The sequence below is a fragment of the Thalassophryne amazonica genome, chromosome 6 (genome assembly GCF_902500255.1).
Source record: "Thalassophryne amazonica chromosome 6, fThaAma1.1, whole genome shotgun sequence".
NCBI classification, from domain to species: Eukaryota; Metazoa; Chordata; class Actinopteri; order Batrachoidiformes; family Batrachoididae; genus Thalassophryne; species Thalassophryne amazonica.
Genome location: NC_047108.1, coordinates 44,127,132 through 44,148,644, shown reverse-complemented (window position 1 = coordinate 44,148,644; position 21,513 = coordinate 44,127,132). Strand labels below are relative to the sequence as shown.

The 21,513-nt window shown below is 39.7% G+C and overlaps 1 protein-coding gene across 3 annotated transcripts in view; it reads left to right on the top strand.

Annotated features, from left to right (window-relative positions):
* rbbp8l (retinoblastoma binding protein 8-like) overlaps positions 1 to 10,439 on the top strand; it is a 71,839-nt gene extending 61,400 nt beyond the window's left edge. For 2 of the 3 annotated variants that reach the window (XM_034172111.1, XM_034172113.1), the window contains 6 exons: positions 1,213 to 1,298; positions 1,375 to 2,137; positions 2,228 to 2,324; positions 2,417 to 2,481; positions 7,646 to 7,790; positions 9,909 to 10,439. In XM_034172111.1, coding sequence (XP_034028002.1) covers positions 1,213 to 1,298; positions 1,375 to 2,137; positions 2,228 to 2,324; positions 2,417 to 2,481; positions 7,646 to 7,790; positions 9,909 to 9,982 — 1,230 coding nt within the window. In that variant the 3' untranslated portion in view covers positions 9,983 to 10,439. The remainder of the gene's footprint in view (positions 1 to 1,212; positions 1,299 to 1,374; positions 2,138 to 2,227; positions 2,325 to 2,416; positions 2,482 to 7,645; positions 7,791 to 9,908) is intronic. The other variant, XM_034172114.1, reaches the window with a different exon arrangement.
* The last annotated feature ends 11,074 nt before the right edge of the window (positions 10,440 to 21,513 follow it).

Below are 21,513 nucleotides of genomic sequence, written 5' to 3'. Positions count from 1 at the left end.
AATATTAAAAATATGTTTTTTAACAGATGAGGGGATTGCAGTCTGAGGGGGAAATTTAATTTAAAGCATCAGTGGGCACGAACAACATTAAAAGGTTTCTGTATTTCTGTCTGTGGGGTGAGGATGTGGAACAGCTTGGGAGTGGGGCTCAAGCAATGTCCAAGCATGAACCAGTTCAAACAGCGGTACAAAATATGTTTTTTTTCTAGGTATAGGGAGGAGGAAGGGTAATGAGGGTTAGGGTGTTTTTGTTTTTTGCTTCGGCTTGTAAATATATAGTATTTTGTATGTAAGTAGGTATGTGTAGGTGTATATTTATGTTTGTGTATATATGTGTGTATATGTGTATGTATGTTGATGTGTGTATGTATATATATATATATATATATATATATATATATATATATATATATATATATATATATATATATATATATATATATATATCTATATATATCGGTTTAGGTGTGTAGGAATCTATGTGTATATGTGGCAAAGGGTACTGGTTGTGGGGAAGAAGGGGTAGGGATAAATAAGCTGATGCTTCACCCTACCCCTTTTCGGACATGTTGGGTACACAGTAGGAACTTTTTTGTTGTTGTCTTTACTGATCTATCTTGTAATTGTTGTTGTATCAAATGTTCGAAATAAACAGTTTTCATTCATTCATTCATTCATTATATCAAAGGGCCTAGTGACTTATGTAACCCATGATTTTATGTTTCATTAATTTATATCAAGTTGTAGAGATTTACTTTGAGTTTGAGTTAAACAAAGATAATTCTAGAAAATGTTATATCGAGAAGCCTGATCTACTTTTTGTATCAGAAATGGCATAAACAAATCAAAATGTGTGAAATTCCATGGGGCCCAATACTTTTGGAGGGCATTGTAGAGATGGATCACTGGTGTGTCTAGGCGGTTACCAGTCAGGGCAAAGAGAGACTATGTAAGGTGATGGATATGGTAGCACAACGCACCAGAACTTGTTCATCAATCTGGCCTGTCCTTGTAATAGCTCAGAGGGTGGGTTCAGTAGCTAACCGGCTGTACTATGAACCCTTGTTTATTTGCTTTCCTCTCTTATATGCTGTCGTAGATATAAATAATTTTAAAACCTTTTTATAAATCAAATATATTTGGTCATAACTGTATATTTAAGTGATCGTGATACATAATGTAATGTGCTCGCTGTCCTGCTCTTACTCACAGGACTCATACAAGCCTCTTGCTGTGACAACTCCCATGTCCGGACCTTGGAGGACAGAACACATTGTAACTCGTGGTGGAGAGAGAAGGTTAAACAGTGTGAGGGATGACTTTCCTTCATATGTTCTATCATTCTGACTCACACTTGTCTTTTTTATGTTTTAGAACTCAAAATGTAGAGGCATCAGACCAGCGACCCCCCCACCCTTCTCAGTCATTACTTTTAAAGAACAGTTCTTCCTCATCTACCACTGGAGAATTGAACCACAGCAGACATGTGCTTCATGCCCCTGTCCCCTGCCGTCCTCATCCTATCAAGAGTGGCCCTGTTGCTGTCCCCTGGCATTTATCTGAACCCTCTGATTGGGTTACTTTGACTGTTGTCCCGACTGGCAGTACCACGGGCAGTATGGTGATGCCGTCTTCACCCAAAACAAATGTCCCCCGTTTCCCCAACTTGATTCCACCTAGCCAACATGCCAACCCTTCCAACAACAGAAGGCATGTTTTGGGAACTTCCTGGCCCAAACAGGTGAACTCTCAGCCCCCTGTCAAAGAGCCAGCACTGGTGTTCAGGTTGAAGAGTCTGCTTGAGGATGGAGAGTGTCAAAACAAAATCCAGGAGAAAAAGGAAATGTCATCCTCTAAGCCTGAGAGGGCCTCTTGGGAAGGGCTCAAAGAAGGGTGTGAGGGGCCTCTGGACCTTTCAGATCGAGGGAGGACCAAAACCATCCATCCGCAAAGGAATGATGTGACTCTAGCCTTACAGACAGGACAAAAAGTGGAAGAAGTCCCTGAGAGGGATATAAAGACAAACCCTTCAGCATTTGTACCAGTGACATCGTCACCTATTATCATTGCCTCGTCTTCCTCTACACCCCAAAACACCCCATCAGAAGAAGAGGGTTCTAGTGAGCACAATCACAAGGTAACTTAAAGCTGCTGTACATTTCTTGTATCATAAAATTAAAAGGCAAACACATAAGACTGAGCAACTAATGTGCTCCTGTCACTGCAGTTAACCAGTGACAAGGAGCAGAAAGAGGAAGTGAATGGCAAGATGGACCAAAACAATGAGAAGAAGGTGCCTGTCCTAACTATATCTTTACGACCAGGTAAAGATTTATGTCCATGTTTGTTTATGATTTCACAATGTGTATTTGAAGTCAGATGGCTAACATTGACTCCTGTCATGTTTCTGTAACAGTAGTAGTCCTGGAGAGTCTGAACTCTGCACTGCAAAAGCAGGAATCCTTATCATCAAATGACAAGGTAACTTGTTCAATTCAAAACAGGTAATCTGGTGGAACATTTTTGTATGTTGCTATGCTTACAAATGGTTTGGTGTTTTGTGCAATGAACGCTGCAGTACAAGTTGATCAGCTTGCTGATGGCACGGTCACATGGAGAGAAAGCCTTAGTTTCATTTACGTGAACACCAATAATCTGACTATAGATGTTATTCTAAGTAATGGCCCAGTCACACAGCACACAACGATTCCTGAACGAAGGGAAAAAGTAAAAAAAAGTCACAATTTGTTGAGAAAAGGTGGACGAAAGAGCTTTTATCACCGAATAACCTGCGAAGCAAGAGCGCAAAAGGGATGAAAGAGGAAATTAACAAAACGGAAGCTAATGATCTCGACGCTTTAAGTGAAATGCCTCTGGAGCCACAGCTGGAGCAGTGTGTGTCTGCATCTCTGAGTTCCAAGACTGCGCTGGGACAGAGCTCATAGCGCCTGAGTCCTGGAGAAACTGCAAACAGAAGCTGTGGAGATCTGTGTGACCAACTGTTCTGGTTCCTCATCCAGAACAAAAGAGGGATCATCTCCATCATCAGAACCCTCACTGTCTGCTGTGCGCTCGCTCCAATTAAAAAAAAAAAACCTCTGGTGTGCCGTGGTCACTGCTGTATCAATGTATTACGTTACTAAGCCATATATACACTCAACAAAAATATAAACGTAACACTTTTGGTTTTGCTCCCATTTTGTATGAGATGAACTCAAAGATCTAAAACTTTTTCCACATACACAATATCACCATTTCCCTCAAATATTTTTCACAAACCAGTCTAAATCTGTGATATTGAGCACTTCTCCTTTGCTGAGATAATCCATCCCACCTCACAGGTGTGCCATATCAAGATGCTGATTAGACACCATGATTAGTGCACAGGTGTGCCTTAGACTGCCCACAATAAAAGGCCACTCTGAAAGGTGCAGTTTTATCACACAGCACAATGCCACAGATGTCGCAAGATTTGAGGGAGCGTGCAATTGGCATGCTGACAGCAGGAATGTCAACCAGAGCTGTTGCTCGTGTATTGAATGTTCATTTCTCTACCATAAGCCGTCTCCAAAGGTGTTTCAGAGAATTTGGCAGTACATCCAACCAGCCTCACAACCGCAGACCACGTGTAACCACACCAGCCCAGGACCTCCATATCCAGCATGTTCACCTCCAAGATCATCTGAGACCAGCCACTCGGACAGCTGCTGGAACAATCGGTTTGCATAACCAAAGAATTTCTGCACAAACTGTCAGAAACCATCTCAGGGAAGCTCATCTGCATGCTCGTCGTCCTCATCGGGGTCTCGACCTGACTCCAATTTGTCATCATAACCGACTTGGGTGGGCAAATGCTCACATTCGCTGGCATTTGGCACGTTGGAGAGGTGTTCTCTTCACGGATGAATCCCGGTTCACACTGTTCAGGGCAGATGGCAGACAGCGTGTGTGGCGTCGTGTGGGTGAGCGGTTTTCTGATGTCAATGTTGTGGATCGAGTGGCCCATGGTGGCGGTGGGGTTATGGTATGGGCAGGCGTCTGTTATTGATGAAGAACACAGGTGCATTTTATTGATGGCATTTTGAATGCACAGAGATACTGTGACAAGATCCTGAGGCCCATTGTTGTGCCATACATCCAAGAACATCACCTCATGTTGCAGCAGGATAATGCACGGCCCCATGTTGCAAGGATCTGTACACAATTCTTGGAAGCTGAAAATGTCCCAGTTCTTGCATGGCCGGCATACTCACCGGACATGTCACCCATTGAGCATGTTTGGGATGCTCTGGACCGGTGTATACAACAGCGTGTACCAGTTCCTGCCAATATCCAGCAGCTTCGCACAGCCATTGAAGAGGAGTGGACCAACATTCCACAGGCCACAGTTGACAACCTGATCAACTCTATGTGAAGGAGATGTGTTGCACTGCATGAGGCAAATGGTGGTCACACCAGATACTGACTGGTATCCCCCCCAATAAAACAAAACTGCACCTTTCAGAGTGGCCTTTTATTGTGGGCAGTCTAAGGCACACCTGTGCACTAATCATGGTGTCTAATCAGCATCTTGATATGGCACACCTGTGAGGTGGGATGGATTATCTCAGCAAAGGAGAAGTGCTGACTATCACAGATTTAGACTGGTTTGTGAACAATATTTGAGGGAAATGGTGATATTGTGTATGTGGAAAAAGTTTTAGATCTTTGAGTTCATCTCATACAAAATGGGAGCAAAACCAAAAGTGTTGCATTTATATTTTTGTTGAGTATATATATATATATATATATATATATATATATATATATATATATATATTTCTAACAGAAAACTGTCAAAACAGGAAATAAATATAAGTGTAAAGATGACTGAATATATCAGAGCAGTAAATTGATCAGTGGTGTAAACACACGCATTGACTCACTCACATGTGCGGTTATTCCACCAGCTGCAGCTAATCCACAACGTGAATTCTGCCTTCCAAAACAGCTCTTTATATAAATTTTTTTAATTATCTACCTGTTGCCACATGTACATGAGGGCTGGATTGTCATTCCTACACTCATATTGTTATATTTAATACAAAATAATAAGCACACGCAGGAGCTGCTGCTCTCGCTACTGCTGTGTTCAGGTACTGTCGGAAAATACACAACGTTTTTGTTGTTTCAAATTCAGCAGTTGCTTGTGGCAAAATAATTAATTGTATCCACAAAAAAGATTCATTCTTCCGTATATAAGGTGCACTGAGCCCATTGACTCCCCACCCAGATAAAAAAAAAGTCCAAGCAAGCAGGCTGAGTTTTCCTTGTAATTTCCGGCGGTACATGAATGCAGCAGCAGAAGCAGCGCTCACAAACCGGCTTCTGTACTGTGTGAAAACATTCAGCTGCTCCAACAAAGTCAAATTAAACAATAACGAGACAAAAAACAAACGATTAAAAAACGTCAAGAACGACAGCAAAAGGAAACACAGACGAATTGAGGTTTTCGTTGCCCTTCGTTCAAATTTTTCAACAGTTTAAAAATCCTGACGAAGTGCCAGCTGCAGGAACGAAGCTGTACGAAGGTTAAAAATGCCAATGAAAGTCAACAAAAGTCCAGATTTCTTGTTTTGTTGCCCTTCGTTAAGTGCCGTGGGACTGGGCCATAACATTATTTCAAGTTATTTTCATTTATATAACGCCAAATCACATCAGTGTTGCCTCAAGGCACTTCACACAAGTAAGGTCTAACCTTACTAACTCCCAGAGCAACAGTGGTAAGGAAAAACTCCCTCTGAGGAAGAAACCTCAAGCAGACCAGACTCAAAGGGGTGACCCTCTGCCTGGGCCATTCTACAGACATAAATTACAGAACAATTCACAAAAGGAATATACAGGAAATGCTGTTGGTGCACAGCACAGGAGGGTCTCCAGCACAATTACCACACCCATCTCTGGATGGAGCTGCACCTTAAACAGAGAGAAAAAACAGAATTAGGCATCAGAAAGACAAAAAAATACAGTATAATTTGCCAGCATTAAACAACAGGAAAAACAGGAAACACTAAGGTGATCGCTGGCCACGAGCCTTAAGCTTCATTAAAAGACAGTATTTAGGTAAAGCTGAAGCTGCGGCACACTCCATTTCCTAATAAAATGAATCAAAAGAGTGAAAAGCGTAGAACTATACTATGCCAGTATGCTAGCCATACGAAAGGGAAAATAAGTGCGTCTTAAGTTTGGACTTGAAAGTCTCTACAGAATCAGACTGTTTTATTGCCGCAGGGAGAGAATTAGGAATAAATAATGATAAAGTTGCATTCTGTACTATTCCACAATTTTTAAACAAATTAAATGGATACCTACATGTTGTCCTTAGTAGCACTGACTGTTTGTTTTTTTTTCTAGTGATGTATGTATAAGATGTTAACAATGTGTGAAAGTTGCTTTAAGAAGAAGAAGAAATGTGTTCAGTCATTACCTACATGAAGTGGGCCCAGTCATAAACTGAAGCACTCATCAGGTCTGACTTGGCTCTTTTTGCTGAGGGCCGCCACAGTGGATCTCATATGTACTTAACACGTGTTATACGTTGGATGTCCGTCCTGTCACAACTTCACATTACATGGAGAATGGACAGTCTTGAATCAGGAACCTTCTGTTTTGAAAGCAAGTGTATTCACCACTTAGCCGCCACTCCGTTACATTGTTCTCTTTATGGTGAAACTGGAGTTGTGTGATTTACGGGAATAACAAATATCTGTATTTATGTTATATATGCAAATGGAAAGTAGATGTTGTTGGCTGTTTTTACTGTAACACCTTAAACTGACAGTGTTCACCAACACATTATGTGTCATCTCATCAGCCAGGCCAAGTTTTGGAAATCACTTAACCATTAATTCAACATATTATTAAAGTTGATTTAATGTTTAGGCTTAAGAGGTTTAAGAGCATGAGTGTACTAGTAGGACTGTAGTTTTAAAAAATGCATTTATAAATGTCAGAAATGCATGATTTTTTTTTTGTTTGTTTGTTTTGATTTGGATTTGTTGTCGCTGTTTTGTTTTGTTTTGTTTGTTTTTTTTTGTTGTTTTTTTTTTTGGCATGCAGAGCTTTGACCTCACAGTATTAATGTATAAAAAATTTGATTTTGAGAGTTTTACGGTTCTTGAGTTTATGCAAAAGTTTGTCTCCATGGTACCAGACACTTGTACCTGTTTCACCTGCACCCCCAAATATGTATGTGTATCTGTCCCAGAATCTACCTGATGGTTTAACTGAGTTTCATAAAAATCCATGTTGTAAAAAAAAGTTAGAAATAAATTGTTGATAATCCAACTAGCAAATGAAATGGAAACCTGTTCAGTGGAGACATTAAATTGAGGACCAGTTTTTTTCTTTCTTTTACATTAAGTGCAAATGACTTTCTAATGGGTGCACGTATAGTGTCAGTAACATCAGCATGTGGTTTAAATGTGACAGATCAGGTTCAGGTTTATTTGTAACCGTAGGTAAATTAGGTTTGCAGTTCAGAAGAGAGGGGCATCCCCAAACCATGCACTCATACATACAATACAACATGAATAAATAAACAGTAAAAACAGATGTGTGAAATGTCAGACCACAGTCCTACACATATGCTTCTTCTTTCCAACAGTCATCTTCACCTCCAGCTGAGCCAGGAAGCACCTCAGAGGATCAGGATGGGGATGACAGCGACTCAGGGCAAGAGAGCAAACAGAGCTGCAAGAGGAAGAGGGTGTCTGTGGAGATCGATACCGACAGAGACTCCGAAACAGACAGTAGGACATCAACGTTTATATTTCCCATCTTTCCTTCTTCAACATTATCTTAAGAAAACACCTGTGAATGCCCACAGTTGGATCGAATACTCAGAGCAGTAACTGAGCTGAGAGGACGGCCTCTCCATAGTATCTCTCCAAAGTATCCCCCCTCTTTATCTACTGATAAAAAAAGGCATTTGTCTTTTTTTATTTTTCCTATCAGAAGAATGGCAATTTAAAGACAGACAGACAGACAGATAGATAGATAAACTGACTAATGGTCAGGTTCATGAATACAGTTTAGAAGAAAGCTTGCTACAATTTCAGAAAATAGAATGACTGATTGATAGTCGAATGTATGTGAATGAATTGATGAAAATATTTTTCATCCTAAAAATAAAATAAATATTACTGAAAACACTTTGGATTTGTTTGCTGATGCAGCCATAAATTAAGCTACGATAACAAATCATATACTACTACTAATATAAGACGTATATCAATGATGAATAAAATTTATATATGTCATGAGAGTGGAAATCAATGGTTTATACACACATTATGTTCCAAATTAATAACAAGGATGCCATGAAATATATATTATACACACACAACCACAATGCCAATGAAGTTGGGACATTGTGTAAAATACAAAAAAAAATGCAATTTTCAAATCCTCTTCAACCTATATTCAATTAAATACACCACAAAGACAAGATATTTAATGTCCAAGCTGATAGACTTTTTTGTTTTTGTGCAAATATTTGCTCATTTTGAAATGGATGCCTGCAACACATTTCCAAAAAATTGGAAGGGGCAACAAAAGACTGAGAAAGTTGATGAATGCTCAAAGAACACCTAATTGGAAACAGGTGAGTATCATGATTGAGTATGAAAGGAGCATCCCCAAAAGGCTCAGCCATTCACAAGCAAAGATGGGGCGAGGATCACTATTTTGTGAACAACCTATTGTGCTAACTAGAGCACAATAGGTGCTAACTGACATCATTGTGTAAAGGATCTTACCCCATGGGCTCAGGAACACTTCAGAAAACCATTGTCAGTTAACACAGTTCGTCACTACATCTACAAGTGCAAGTTAAAACTCTACCATACAAAGCAAAAGCCATACATCAACAACATCCAGAAATGCTGCCGCCTTCTCTGGGCCCAAGCTCATTTGAAATGGACAGACACAAAGTGGAAAAGTGTCTGTGATCTGATGAGTCCACATTTCAAGTTGTTTTTGGAAATCATGGACGTTGTGTCCTCCGGACAAAAGAGGAAAAAGACCATCCAGATTGTTACCAGCGCAAAGTTCAAATGCCAGCATCTGTGATGGTATGGGGGTGTGCTAGTGCCATGCTGAAAGGTACATCCAGGTTTTGGAGCAACACATGCTGCCATCCAAGCAATGTCTTTTTAGGGACATCCCTGCTTATTTCAGTAAGATAATGCCAAGCCACATTCTGCATGTGTTACAACAGCGTGGCCTCGTAGTAAAAGTGTGCAGGTACTAGACTGGCCTGCCTGCAGCCCAGACCTGTCGCCCATTGAAAATGTGTGGCGCATTATGAAGCGCAAAATACGACAACAGAGACCCTGGACTGTTGGACAACTTAAGTCATACTTCAAGCAAGAATGGGAAAGAATTCCACGTACAAAGCTTCAACAATTAGTGTCCTCCGTTCCCAAATGCTTATTGAGTGTTGTTAGAAGGAAAGGTGATGTAACACAGTGGTAAACATACCACTGTCCCAGCTTTTTTGAAACGTATTGCAGGCTTCCATCTCAAAATGATCAAATATTTGCACAAAAACAATAAAGTTTATCAGTTTGAACATTAAACATTTTGTCTTTGTGGTGTATTCAAATGAATATAGGTTGAAGAGGATTTACAAATCATTATATTTTGTTTTTATTTACATGTACAACCCCAATTCCAATGAAGTTGGAAATTGTTATAAATAAATATAAAAAAAAAAAATATATATATATATATATATATACAGAGAGAGAGAGAGAGAGAGAGAGAGAGAGAGAGAGAGAGAGAGAGAGAGAGAGAGAGAGATCTCAACTGTTTCCTCTTTTCTCTGTTGAATTATTTAGAACGTGCTCATTTTCTCTTAATTGCAGGCTTCCGTCGTGACAGAAAGTTCAAGATCACAGTGCGGCCTGAAGAAAAGACAGGACAACACAAAAAGTCCTAAATAAATGTTATTTTTCAGAGGTTTTGGTAAGCACTATGCTGAATATTATGGTAGGTTTTTACTTGTACTTTATAGTTCTTGATTTTTTTTATCCTACCAAATGTTTATATTGCAATAATATAGTCAAAGGTCACAATGTGAGACTCCAGCCCATATGTGAGCTGTTTGTCTGAACATCCTTCTCTATTACACTCCACCGTGAACATGTGACTGGTGATGCAATCCACGAAAGTTGCACTGTATACAGTTTGTCTCAGCACAGGCACAGAAGCCTATATCTCCTTCAGAACTAGAGTGCATAAATGGGTTACCACCAACCTGTCAGAGCACAGATCGGACAACAGCCGTCTGGGGCTCCCGATGGTTACACTAGCAATATGAGATTTTGTTTAGGTTTTTTGTTCTGTTTGTTTGCATGAGTGTTTATTTTGTTGAATAGTTCTTTCAATAAAGTTTTTCCACCTTTTTTTTTTTTTTTGGCATATAATGTTGCCCGTGTTCGTGTGTGTGTGTGTGTGTGGGGGGGGGGGGGGGGGGGGTCCCCTAATTCAGAGAGTAACAACATGACGAGCCAGAAAAAACTGCAATCACTGTACAAAAAAGTCACACTGTTTTTTGTATTGTTTTCCATGTAATGAACAGCGGACATAACGGATTTTTCGCGCACATCGGATAAAATGTCCCCCGTGATTAAAAGTCTGACCTTTTTTTTTTTCACACCGTGCTCAGACTCGGGCCTGCAGCCTGATGTGGACCTGTTACAATTGTATGTAAAAGTTTGTGCACCCCTGATGATTTCCATAATGTTCCTTTATAAATCATTGGTTGTTTGAATCAGCAATTTCAGTTAAATATATATAGCAGACAAACACAGTGATATTTGAGAAGTAAAATGAAGTTTATATGATTTACATAAAGTATGCAATAATTCTTTAAACAATTAGGCAGGTGCATAAATTCAGGCACCCCAACAGAAAAAAAACCCACAACATTTAGTAGATCCTCCTTTTGCAGAAATAACAGCCTCTAAATGCTTCCTATAGCTTCCAATGAGAGTCTGGATTCTGGTTGAAGGTACAGTATATATAAACATAAAGTAAGAATAAAAAAGAAAAAAATACAATATGAGGATACTGTGCAGGGGAGAGGTCGAAGCCAAAGAGGCTTATCAAAGACCCTCTCCCAACAAAAACAAAAATGTCACAACAATAAACAAAAGGATTATATCAATTCATAAAGTGTAAAACGTGTAAATCAATCAAAACCAAGTAATATATTGACATTATAAATACTCATATAGGAGCTTTAATTTTAATTGACTTTTGTATCTGTTTAAGGATGGATTTAGAAGATATCTGATGTGATATCTGATGTGACGCTGATAAGTTGTTCTATGCAAAAATAAATGCAAATATGAAGTCTGCACAAAATAATATTTAATTAAAAAAAGGCCAACTAATATCATGAAGCACATGAAGGTCAGGAAAATATTTATATGATAGATATTTAAGAGATGCAATTTGAAAAGCAAAGGTGCACTTGGAGCACAAGATTTCAAAAAAAGAAGACATACGAAAAAAAATTTTCTGCAAAAGAAAAATTTTGTTTATATAAGTTGCAAAGGCGCTTCCCCATACAACATTACAATAAACCAAATAAGGATAACGTAAACTGTAATATAATGTTAAAAGACATTTGTAATGTACATATCTTATTTTGCTTATGATTCCTATTGACTTAGTTATTTTTTACAAACATATTCGATATGTTCTTTCCAACGCAATTTGTCATCCATCCACACATCCAAGAAATATATAGAAGAGACCCTTGATATTTCTTCATTGTCTATGTAAATTTTAATTCCTGGTTCCTGGTTTGAATCCCACCCCTGCCTTGTTTCTCCATGTACTGTGGAGTTGCTTCAGGAAGGGCATCCGGCGAGAAACTTGTGCCAATTCAACAGGCAGATCCACCTTGGATTTGTTGTGGTGACCCCGAGTGCAAAAGGGAGCAGCCGAAGGGACTTACATGCAGACAGATTAACAGCGAACGCTATTTTAAACCCAAGACGGCACCAAGAGTCACATGGCAAATTTTTTTCGACTCATCATGTCGCCACAGGCACACTAGCCACCTGTAATGTCAAATAAATCCAGAGGAAATTCTTTAGCACAACACTTCCTGGTTCGCATGGCAACACAATGACGTCAGACCAACGAAAAGCTACTTCAGGGACCATCCGTCCCCAGAGTTTTTCAAAGTACAACGTTTTGAACAGACATTGTTTGTCATAAAATAAAAGTAGATATCATGCCAATCTCATTTTTTTATTTACCTTGTATTAATCAAAGTAATTGTGTGTGGAAAGAACACAGCATGTAAGAAAATATAGCAAACAACACTGCATTTGTATCTGTGTCACATATAAACAAACTCCCTCACACGGGGGGAGGGGGGAGATCACCCCCTCCAGGCACGTTTACGGTCTTCATCTGTAACATTCCGATGACATCATAAAGCAGGCTGGTAGTAAAGTGAACTCATGACATCATAAAGCAGGCTGGTAGTAAAGTTAAGTGATGACGTCATAAAGCAGGCTGGTCATAAAGTGAACTCAGTGTTAATCTGCAGCACTCAAATGGCATCACAAAGGATATTGTGGTCACAAAGCAAGGATGTTCATGTAAGTACAGTCTGCAGCTCTCCAACAGAAGAAACAACAACAAACAACAGAAGAAGACAGACTAAAGGTTGAAACTCTTACCAACTGTGATCGACAATGAGCAGGACGGACAAGACCCAGCAGGCTGGTGATAGGATGAAGACTCCATCCAGCCCAAAACAGGCTTATAGGATCATAGAAGCAAAGGTCTTAGGTACAATCCAGTGGTATAATTTCAAGGATGGATATGGTTTTATTCGGAGGCAGGACACTGAAGAGGACATTTTTCTTCATCATTCTGCCATCAAAAGCAATAATCCTCGTAAATACCTCAGCAGTGTGGGAGAAGGAGGAACGCTGCAGTTTGACATTGTGGAGGGGAAAAAGGGAGCACAAGCTGACAATGTCACCATCCCTGTCCAGAGCAGTAAGTCAACTCCTTTTTCTTCTTCTTTTGTTTTCTGCATGAACGTGATACAGTTGTGATATTTTTGTGTTGTGTGAAACAGTTTTTTTCCTTTTTATATCAGATTCACGTTTCATTCTTGATCTGTTTTGTGTCTGATCTCTGCTGATGTTAACTGCTGCTGTGAGAACTCTTAAGAACAATCAGATCTGATCTTTTCTGACAGACTACTCATAAATGTATTTTTTGGATCTTCTATTTGTCCTCTTAGATCTGACAACAACAAAAACCACCCCTGATGTTCAGCTGAATAAGCTGTTCCAACTGAAACAGGAGCAAGCCTGTCTCATAGAAGAGTTGAAGGATTATTTCATGAAAGAGATGGAAGACTTGACAGACAAATTTGAGAAGCACCTGCAGGCCACAGAGGCAACATACCTCAAGAAGCTGGAAGCCCAGAAGGCTGATTCAGCCAAAGTGCAGAAGGAACTGGAAGAAAGATTCCAGAAGGAGCTGGAAGCCCAGAAGGCCCATTCTGCCAAAGTACAGAAGGAGCTGGAAGCCCAGAAGGCCCATTCTGCCAAAGTGCAGAAGGAGCTGGAAGCCCAGAAGGCCCATTCGGCCAAAATGCAGAAGGAGCAGGAAGAAAGATTTCGGAAGCAGCTGGAAGTCCAGGAGGCCAGCTTGAAAAAGCAGAAAGACTCTGAGAAGCAAAACTCCTGGATTGTTATTTTTGGTGGGGTTTGTGCTGCTGCTGGGTTCTTGGCAGCTAAATGTCTTGCCACAGGAAGCTAACAGATATAAGTAATTTTGGAAGAAAAAAAAATCATACCTATTTTTTTAAATAAATGCCTCTTCCTGTTTGTTACGTTTACAAATGAAATCTTTTTAAAAACTTTATAATTCTCCTGTAACTTGTTGTTTTTGATTGAGTTGTCAAGTATTTTCTTCGTTTTTAATATATGTTTTGCAAACTGATATAATCTAATAATATAATAGTTTCACATTTGGTGACTTTTTTTTCCTGTTCATCCTGTATGACAATAAAACTAAATTCTAAATTGTTACCAAACATCTGGAAATTCTAAAACTTTCTTTAACAGTACTGTAAACACACACACACACACACACACACACACACACCAATGTCAGCATCAAGGATTTTCATCCAACAGAACAAATCAAATCTAAGCTTAAATCTCCCATGTGCCTTCTGGCAAACTGCAGCTGAACGTTCAAGCCTTTCTGTATTTATCTGATTGCAAGATCAGTGCAGCACAATAAATAATCCTGCAGCAAAATTCATCAGATTCTGTTTCTATGTTCACACACTGTGTGTCTGTGTGTCCGCTTTAGTCGTGCTCTTGTTGTACATTCATGTCTGGTTTTTAACTGCTGAAAAAAAATGTTAAACACCAGTGAACTGAAGAATTAAAGATTAAAATATTATTCTGATCATCTCTCACCTGCTACACTTTTCCAAAGCAAACGCCGTTTATAAATGACGTGCTAGAGCGCCCCCTTCTGGCCGGATCCGCAGTGTTTTTAGGGCTGAATATACAGAAAAAATGCCGCAGAACTGATTTCATGCAAGTCATATTAAATCATTCTTTTGTGGGACAAAATGCTGCACAACACATCAGAAAAATAGAAAATAAGTTTTAATTATTTTGTCTTTGTTTCTTGTTTTTTTAACTACTGTTTGCTTCATTAGTTTACTATATTTCTAATGACTGCCCTTAAATTTTCCAGTTTTTAATTAGCGTTACTTCTGTAAAAAAATCTGTTAACCAATAATAACATTTAACCTAAAATTCATCATGCATGTCTCTTCACATTTAATTTACACTTAATTAAGCTCCATTTTCTCATAATTGAAATGTTTTTTTCCACACATGAACAAACAAATGAAACATAAACTCAGAAAAAAATGAATAATACAACACAATATTACACAATGATCAATCATAAAAAAATGTATATTATTTTAGTACAATAAGCCACATTGTTGTTATATAAAGTAAAAAGTAGTAATGTTCATACACTTACTTATTATTTTATTATTTATTAAAGTAAATAACATTAAATATTGGCTGTGTAAGGTCAAATTCCGTGACCAGCACACACATTACACCCCAGATGTAACCATAGCAACGTTTTTATGAACAACACAATTGCACACAGCAACCTGTCAATTCTCATCAAATATATTCTATATGATAATAGCCAAGTAGCGTGTGTGTGTGTGTATGGCTTCCATCACACAAAATCCAGGGATCGCTGAAATTTTCCATATGGTATATTTGCTGCAAAAACAGAAAGGTGATATAACAAATATTTTTGGAGAAATTAGCAATTTTATCTAACCTGTAAGCAATGGACATATGTTGCAATGCACTATGGGAGTTCTGGGTTTTGAGGGTTTAAATGTTGTTATTGTAGTTCATGTTAGTTTAACAGTGTTGTTAGTGTTATTGATTTATTGTTTTTTGTAGTTCAGTTGGTTTAGTCAGATTAGTTAAATGTTATGTTGCTCTGACCATGAGTGAGTTAAGGCTCATATTGGTACCATAAATGAAATGTGTAGTGGTTTTAATGTCTTCCTCCATTGTCCTTTATTATGTCAAATTAAAAGCATCTGCTTACAGCAGCTGTGCATGCAAGCAACTTAGATCACAGAGAAACTGTGGACAGCTGACATTTGCTGTTTGGTATGTTTATGTATTCTGGGTCAAGGATGAATGGTGCGAAAACAGAACATTGACAGGACTAATATTTGTGGAGAAACTACGGATATTAACTAACAACACTGAACAATGGATGTTGCTAACTACACTCAACAAAAATATAAACACAACACTTTTGGTTTTGCTCCCATTTTGTATGAGATGAACTCAAAGATCTAAAACTTTTTCCACATACACAATATCACCATTTCCCTCAAATATAGTTCACAAACCAGTCTAAATCTGTGATAGTGAGCACATCTCCTTTGCTGAGATAATCCATCCCACCTCACAGGTGTGCCATATCAAGATGGTGATTAGACACCATGATTAGTGCACAGGTGTGCCTTAGACTGCCCACAATAAAAGGCCACTCTGAAAGGTGCAGTTTTATCACACAGCACAATGCCACAGATGTTGCAAGATTTGAGGGAGCGTGCAATTGGCATGCTGACAGCAGGAATGTCAACCAGAGCTGTTGCTTGTGCAATGAATGTTCATTTCTCTACCATAAGCCCTCTCCAAAGGCATTTCAGAGAATTTGGCAGTACATCCAACCAGCCTCACAACCGCAGACCACGTGTAACCACACCAGCCCAGGACCTCCACATCCAGAATGTTCACCTCCAAGATCGTCTGAGACCAGCCACTCGGACAGCTGCTGAAACAGTCGGTTTGCATAACCAAAGAATTTCTGCACAAAGTGTCAGAAACCATCTCAGGGAAGCTCATCTGCATGCTCGTCGTCCTCATCGGGGTCTCGACCTGACTCCAGTTCGTCGTGGTAACCGACTTGAGTGGGCAAATGCTCACATTCACTGGCGTTTGGCACGTTGGAGAGGTGTTCTCTTCACGGATGAATCCCGGTTCACACTGTCCAGGGCAGATGGCAGACAGCGTGTGTGGCGTCGTGTGGGTGAGTGGTTTTCTGATGTCAATGTTGTGGATCAAATGGCCCATGTTGGCGGTGGGGTTATGGTATGGGCAGGCGTCTGTTATGGACGAAGAACACAGGTGCATTTTATTGATGGCATTATGAATGCACAGAAATACTGTGACAAGATCCTGAGGCCCATTGTTGTGCCATACATCCAAGAACATCACCTCATGTTGCAGCAGAATAATGCACGGCCCCATGATGCAAGGATCTGTACACAATTCTTGGAAGCTGAAAATGTCCCAGTTCTTGCATGGCCGGCATACTCACCGGACATGTCACCTATTGAGCATGTTTGGGATGTTCTGGACCGGTGTATACGACAGCATGTACCAGTTCCTGCCAATATCCAGCAACTTCGCACAGCCATTGAAGAGGAGTGGACCAAAATTCCACAGACCACAATTGACAATCTGATCAACTCTATGCGAAGGAGATGTGTTGCACTGCATGAGGCAAATGGTGGTCACACCAGATACTGACTGGTATCCCCCCCCCCCCCCCCCAATAAAACAAAACTGCACCTTTCAGAGTGGCCTTTTATTGTGGGCAGTCTAAGGCACACCTGTGCACTAATCATGGTGTCTAATCAGCATCTTGATATGGCACACCTGTGAGGTGGGATGGATTATCTCAGCAAAGGAGAAGTGCTCACTATCACAGATTTAGACTGGTTTGTGAACAATATTTGAGGCAAATGGTGATATTGTGTATGTGGAAAAAGTTTTAGATCTTTGAGTTCATCTCATACAAAATGGGAGCAAAACCAAAAGTGTTGCGTTTATATTTTTGTTGAGTGTATTTAACTGAAATTCAGACAACCAATGATTTATAAAGGAAAATCATGAAAATTATCAGGGGTGCCCAAACGTTTGCATACAACTGTAAATCAGACACAAAAGGCTGTGATTTGACACTTTTCTGCTTTCATTCCTTCGTCTCCCATCATATTTTAATAGTTTTTGCAGTGCGCACGCTGATTACAAATGGAACCGAAAAGTCAGCACATTTACAACACAGAATTGGTAAAAATTGGAAATTGTACACCTTACCTTTGAATTTCAGGTGATGATTGTAGAAATAGCTTGTTGAGGGTCACATTAGTCCAGAATAAACCATAATCCAGTGACGGAGAACTTTAAAACTGTCATGTACATCAGCGTCATGACACAGAGTTAGAGTTACAGAATCGTAAATCAGGCTTCAAATTAATTCAATAAATCTTCATAAATTGTAAATTCATGTAAATTTGATAGCTTAGGTATTTTTATATTTATTTTGATAGCACCTGCTCCTGGATGTGTTGCTGTATGTGGTTAAATTATATATAAAAAAAAATGTTTAAAACATAAAAGGTTCATTGATTATTTCAGCACAGTTGGCCCCAAAATGGCACCATGTTCTCAGTTGACTACAACCCCTGACAAAAATTATGGAATCACCGGCCTCAGAGGATGTTCATTCAGTTGTTTAATTTTGTAGAAAAAAAGCAGATCACAGACATGACACACAACTAAAGTCATTTCAAATTGCAACTTTCTGGCTTTAAGAAACACTATAAGAAATCAAGAAAAAAAGATTGTGGCAGTCAGTAACGGTTACTTTTTTAGACCAAGCAGAGGAAAAAAATATGGAATCACTCAATTCTGAGGAAAAAATTATGGAATCACCCTGTAAATTTTCATCCCCCAAATTAACACCTGCATCAAATCAGATCTGCTCATTGACATTGACCCTATGCCATGACATTGACCCTATGTGTCTTTTTGCAAGGAATGTTTTTGCAGTTTTTGCTTTATGGCAAGATGCATTATCATCTTGAAAAATGATTTCATCATCCCCAAACATCCTTTCAATTGTCCAAAATATCAACATAAACTTGTGCATTTATTGATGATGTAATGACAGCCATCTCCCCAGTGCCTTTACCTGACATGCAGCCCCATATCATCAATGACTGTGGAAATTTACATGTTCTCTTCAGGCAGTCATCTTTATAAATCTCATTGGAAAGGCACCAAACAAAAGTTCCAGCATCATCACCTTGCCCAATGCAGATTCGAGATTCATCACTGAATATGACTTTCATCCAGTCATCCACAGTCCACAATTGCTTTTCCTTAGCCCATTGTAACCTTGTTTTTTTCTGTTTAGGTGTTAATGATGCCTTTCGTTTAGCTTTTCTGTATGTAAATCCCATTTCCTTTAGGCGGTTTCTTACAGTTCAGTCACAGACGTTGACTCCAGTTTCCTCCCATTCGTTCCTCATTTGTTTTGTTGTACATTTTTCGATTTTTGAGACATATTGCTTTAAGTTTCTTGCTTTAAGCAAGAAACTCTCTTGCTTGCCTCTACTGGTGGTTGGCTCTCACTGCGGTATTGTATCACTTCCTGTTCCGGAGCACAGCGGTGTTTTTCTGTATCTGTTAGCTGTTTAATCTGCGCAGTTAGATTGATCTAGTTATCTAGATTACGATTTGTTTCCCAGTGTAATCTTTACGTGCCTTAACTAAAGCACTCCTTCTACTGAATCACCTCTAAATTATTTACACATTATTCACTTTGCGTGTTTTTAGGAATCCGCTAGCTTAGCGTAGCTACTAGCTCTTAGCCGATTTAGCATGGCGGCTTCTCCTGGCTCTCCCGCACTTTTCTGCTCTGGGTGTGAAATGTTTAGTTATTCCTCGGCCTCCTTTAGCAGTAATGGTACTTGTAATAAGTGTAGCTTATTCGTAGCTTTGGAGGCCAGGCTGGGCGAATTGGAGACTCGGCTCCGCACCGTGGAAAATTCTACAGCTAGCCAGGCCCCTGTAGTCGGTGCAGACCAAGGTAGCTTAGCCGCCGTTAGTTCCCCCCTGGCAGATCCCGAGCAGCCGGGAAAGCAGGCTGACTGGGTGACTGTGAGGAGGAAGCGTAGCCCTAAACAGAAGCCCCGTGTACACCGCCAACCCGTTCACATTTCTAACCGTTTTTCCCCACTCGACGACACACCCGCCAAGGATCAAACTCTGGTTATTGGCGACTCTGTTTTGAGAAATGTGAAGTTAGCGACACCAGCAACCATAGTCAATTGTCTTCCGGGGGCCAGAGCAGGCGACATTGAAGGAAATTTGAAACTGCTGGCTAAGGCTAAGCGTAAATTTGGTAAGATTGTAATTCACGTCGGCAGTAATGACACCCGGTTACGCCAATCGGAGGTCACTAAAATTAACATTAAATCGGTGTGTAACTTTGCAAAAACAATGTCGGACTCTGTAGTTTTCTCTGGGCCCCTCCCCAATCAGACCGGGAGTGACATGTTTAGCCGCATGTTCTCCTTGAATTGCTGGCTATCTGAGTGGTGTCCAAAAAATGAGGTGGGCTTCATAGATAATTGGCAAAGCTTCTGGGGAAAACCTGGTCTTGTTAGGAGAGACGGCATCCATCCCACTTTGGATGGAGCAGCTCTCATTTCTAGAAATCTGGCTAATTTTCTTAAATCCTCCAAACCGTGACTATCCAGGGTTGGGACCAGGAAGCAGAGTTGTAGTCTTACACACCTCTCTGCAGCTTCTCTCCCCCTGCCATCCCCTCATTACCCCATCCCCGTAGAGACGGTGCCTGCTCCCAGACTACCAATAACCAGCAAAAATCTATTTAAGCATAAAAATTCAAAAAGAAAAAATAATATAGCACCTTCAACTGCACCACAGACTAAAACAGTTAAATGTGGTCTATTAAACATTAGGTCTCTCTCTTCTAAGTCCCTGTTGGTAAATGATATAATAATTGATCAACATATTGATTTATTCTGCCTAACAGAAACCTGGTTACAGCAGGATGAATATGTTAGTTTAAATGAGTCAACACCCCCGAGTCACACTAACTGTCAGAACGCTCGTAGCACGGGCCGGGGCGGTGGATTAGCAGCAATCTTCCATTCCAGCTTATTAATTAATCAAAAACCCAGACAGAGCTTTAATTCATTTGAAAGCTTGTCTCTTAGTCTTGTCCATCCAAATTGGAAGTCCCAAAAACCAGTTTTATTTGTTATTATCTATCGTCCACCTGGTCGTTACTGTGAGTTTCTCTGTGAATTTTCAGACCTTTTGTCTGACTTAGTGCTTAGCTCAGATAAGATAATTATAGTGGGCGATTTTAACATCCACACAGATGCTGAGAATGACAGCCTCAACACTGCATTTAATCTATTATTAGACTCTATTGGCTTTGCTCAAAAAGTAAATGAGTCCACCCACCACTTTAATCAAATCTTAGATCTTGTTCTGACTTATGGTATGGAAATAGAAGACTTAACAGTATTCCCTGAAAACTCCCTTCTGTCTGATCATTTTTTAATAACATTTACATTTACTCTGATGGACTACCCAGCAGTAGGGAATAAGTTTCATTACACTAGAAGTCTTTCAGAAAGCGCTGTAACTAGGTTTTAGGATATGATTCCTTCTTTATGTTCTCTAATGCCATATAACAACACAGTGCAGAGTAGCTACCTAAACTCTGTAAGGGAGATAGAGTATCTCGTCAATAGTTTTACATCCTCATTGAAGACAACTTTGGATGCTGTAGCTCCTCTGAAAAAGAGAGCTTTAAATCAGAAGTGTCTGACTCCATGGTATAACTCTCAAACTCGTAGCTTAAAGCAGATAACCCGTAAGTTGGAGAGGAAATGGCGTCTCACTAATTTAGAAGATCTTCACTTAGCCTGGAAAAAGAGTCTGTTGCTCTATAAAAAAGCCCTCCGTAAAGCTAGGACATCTTTCTACTCATCACTAATTGCAGAAAATAAGAACAACCCCA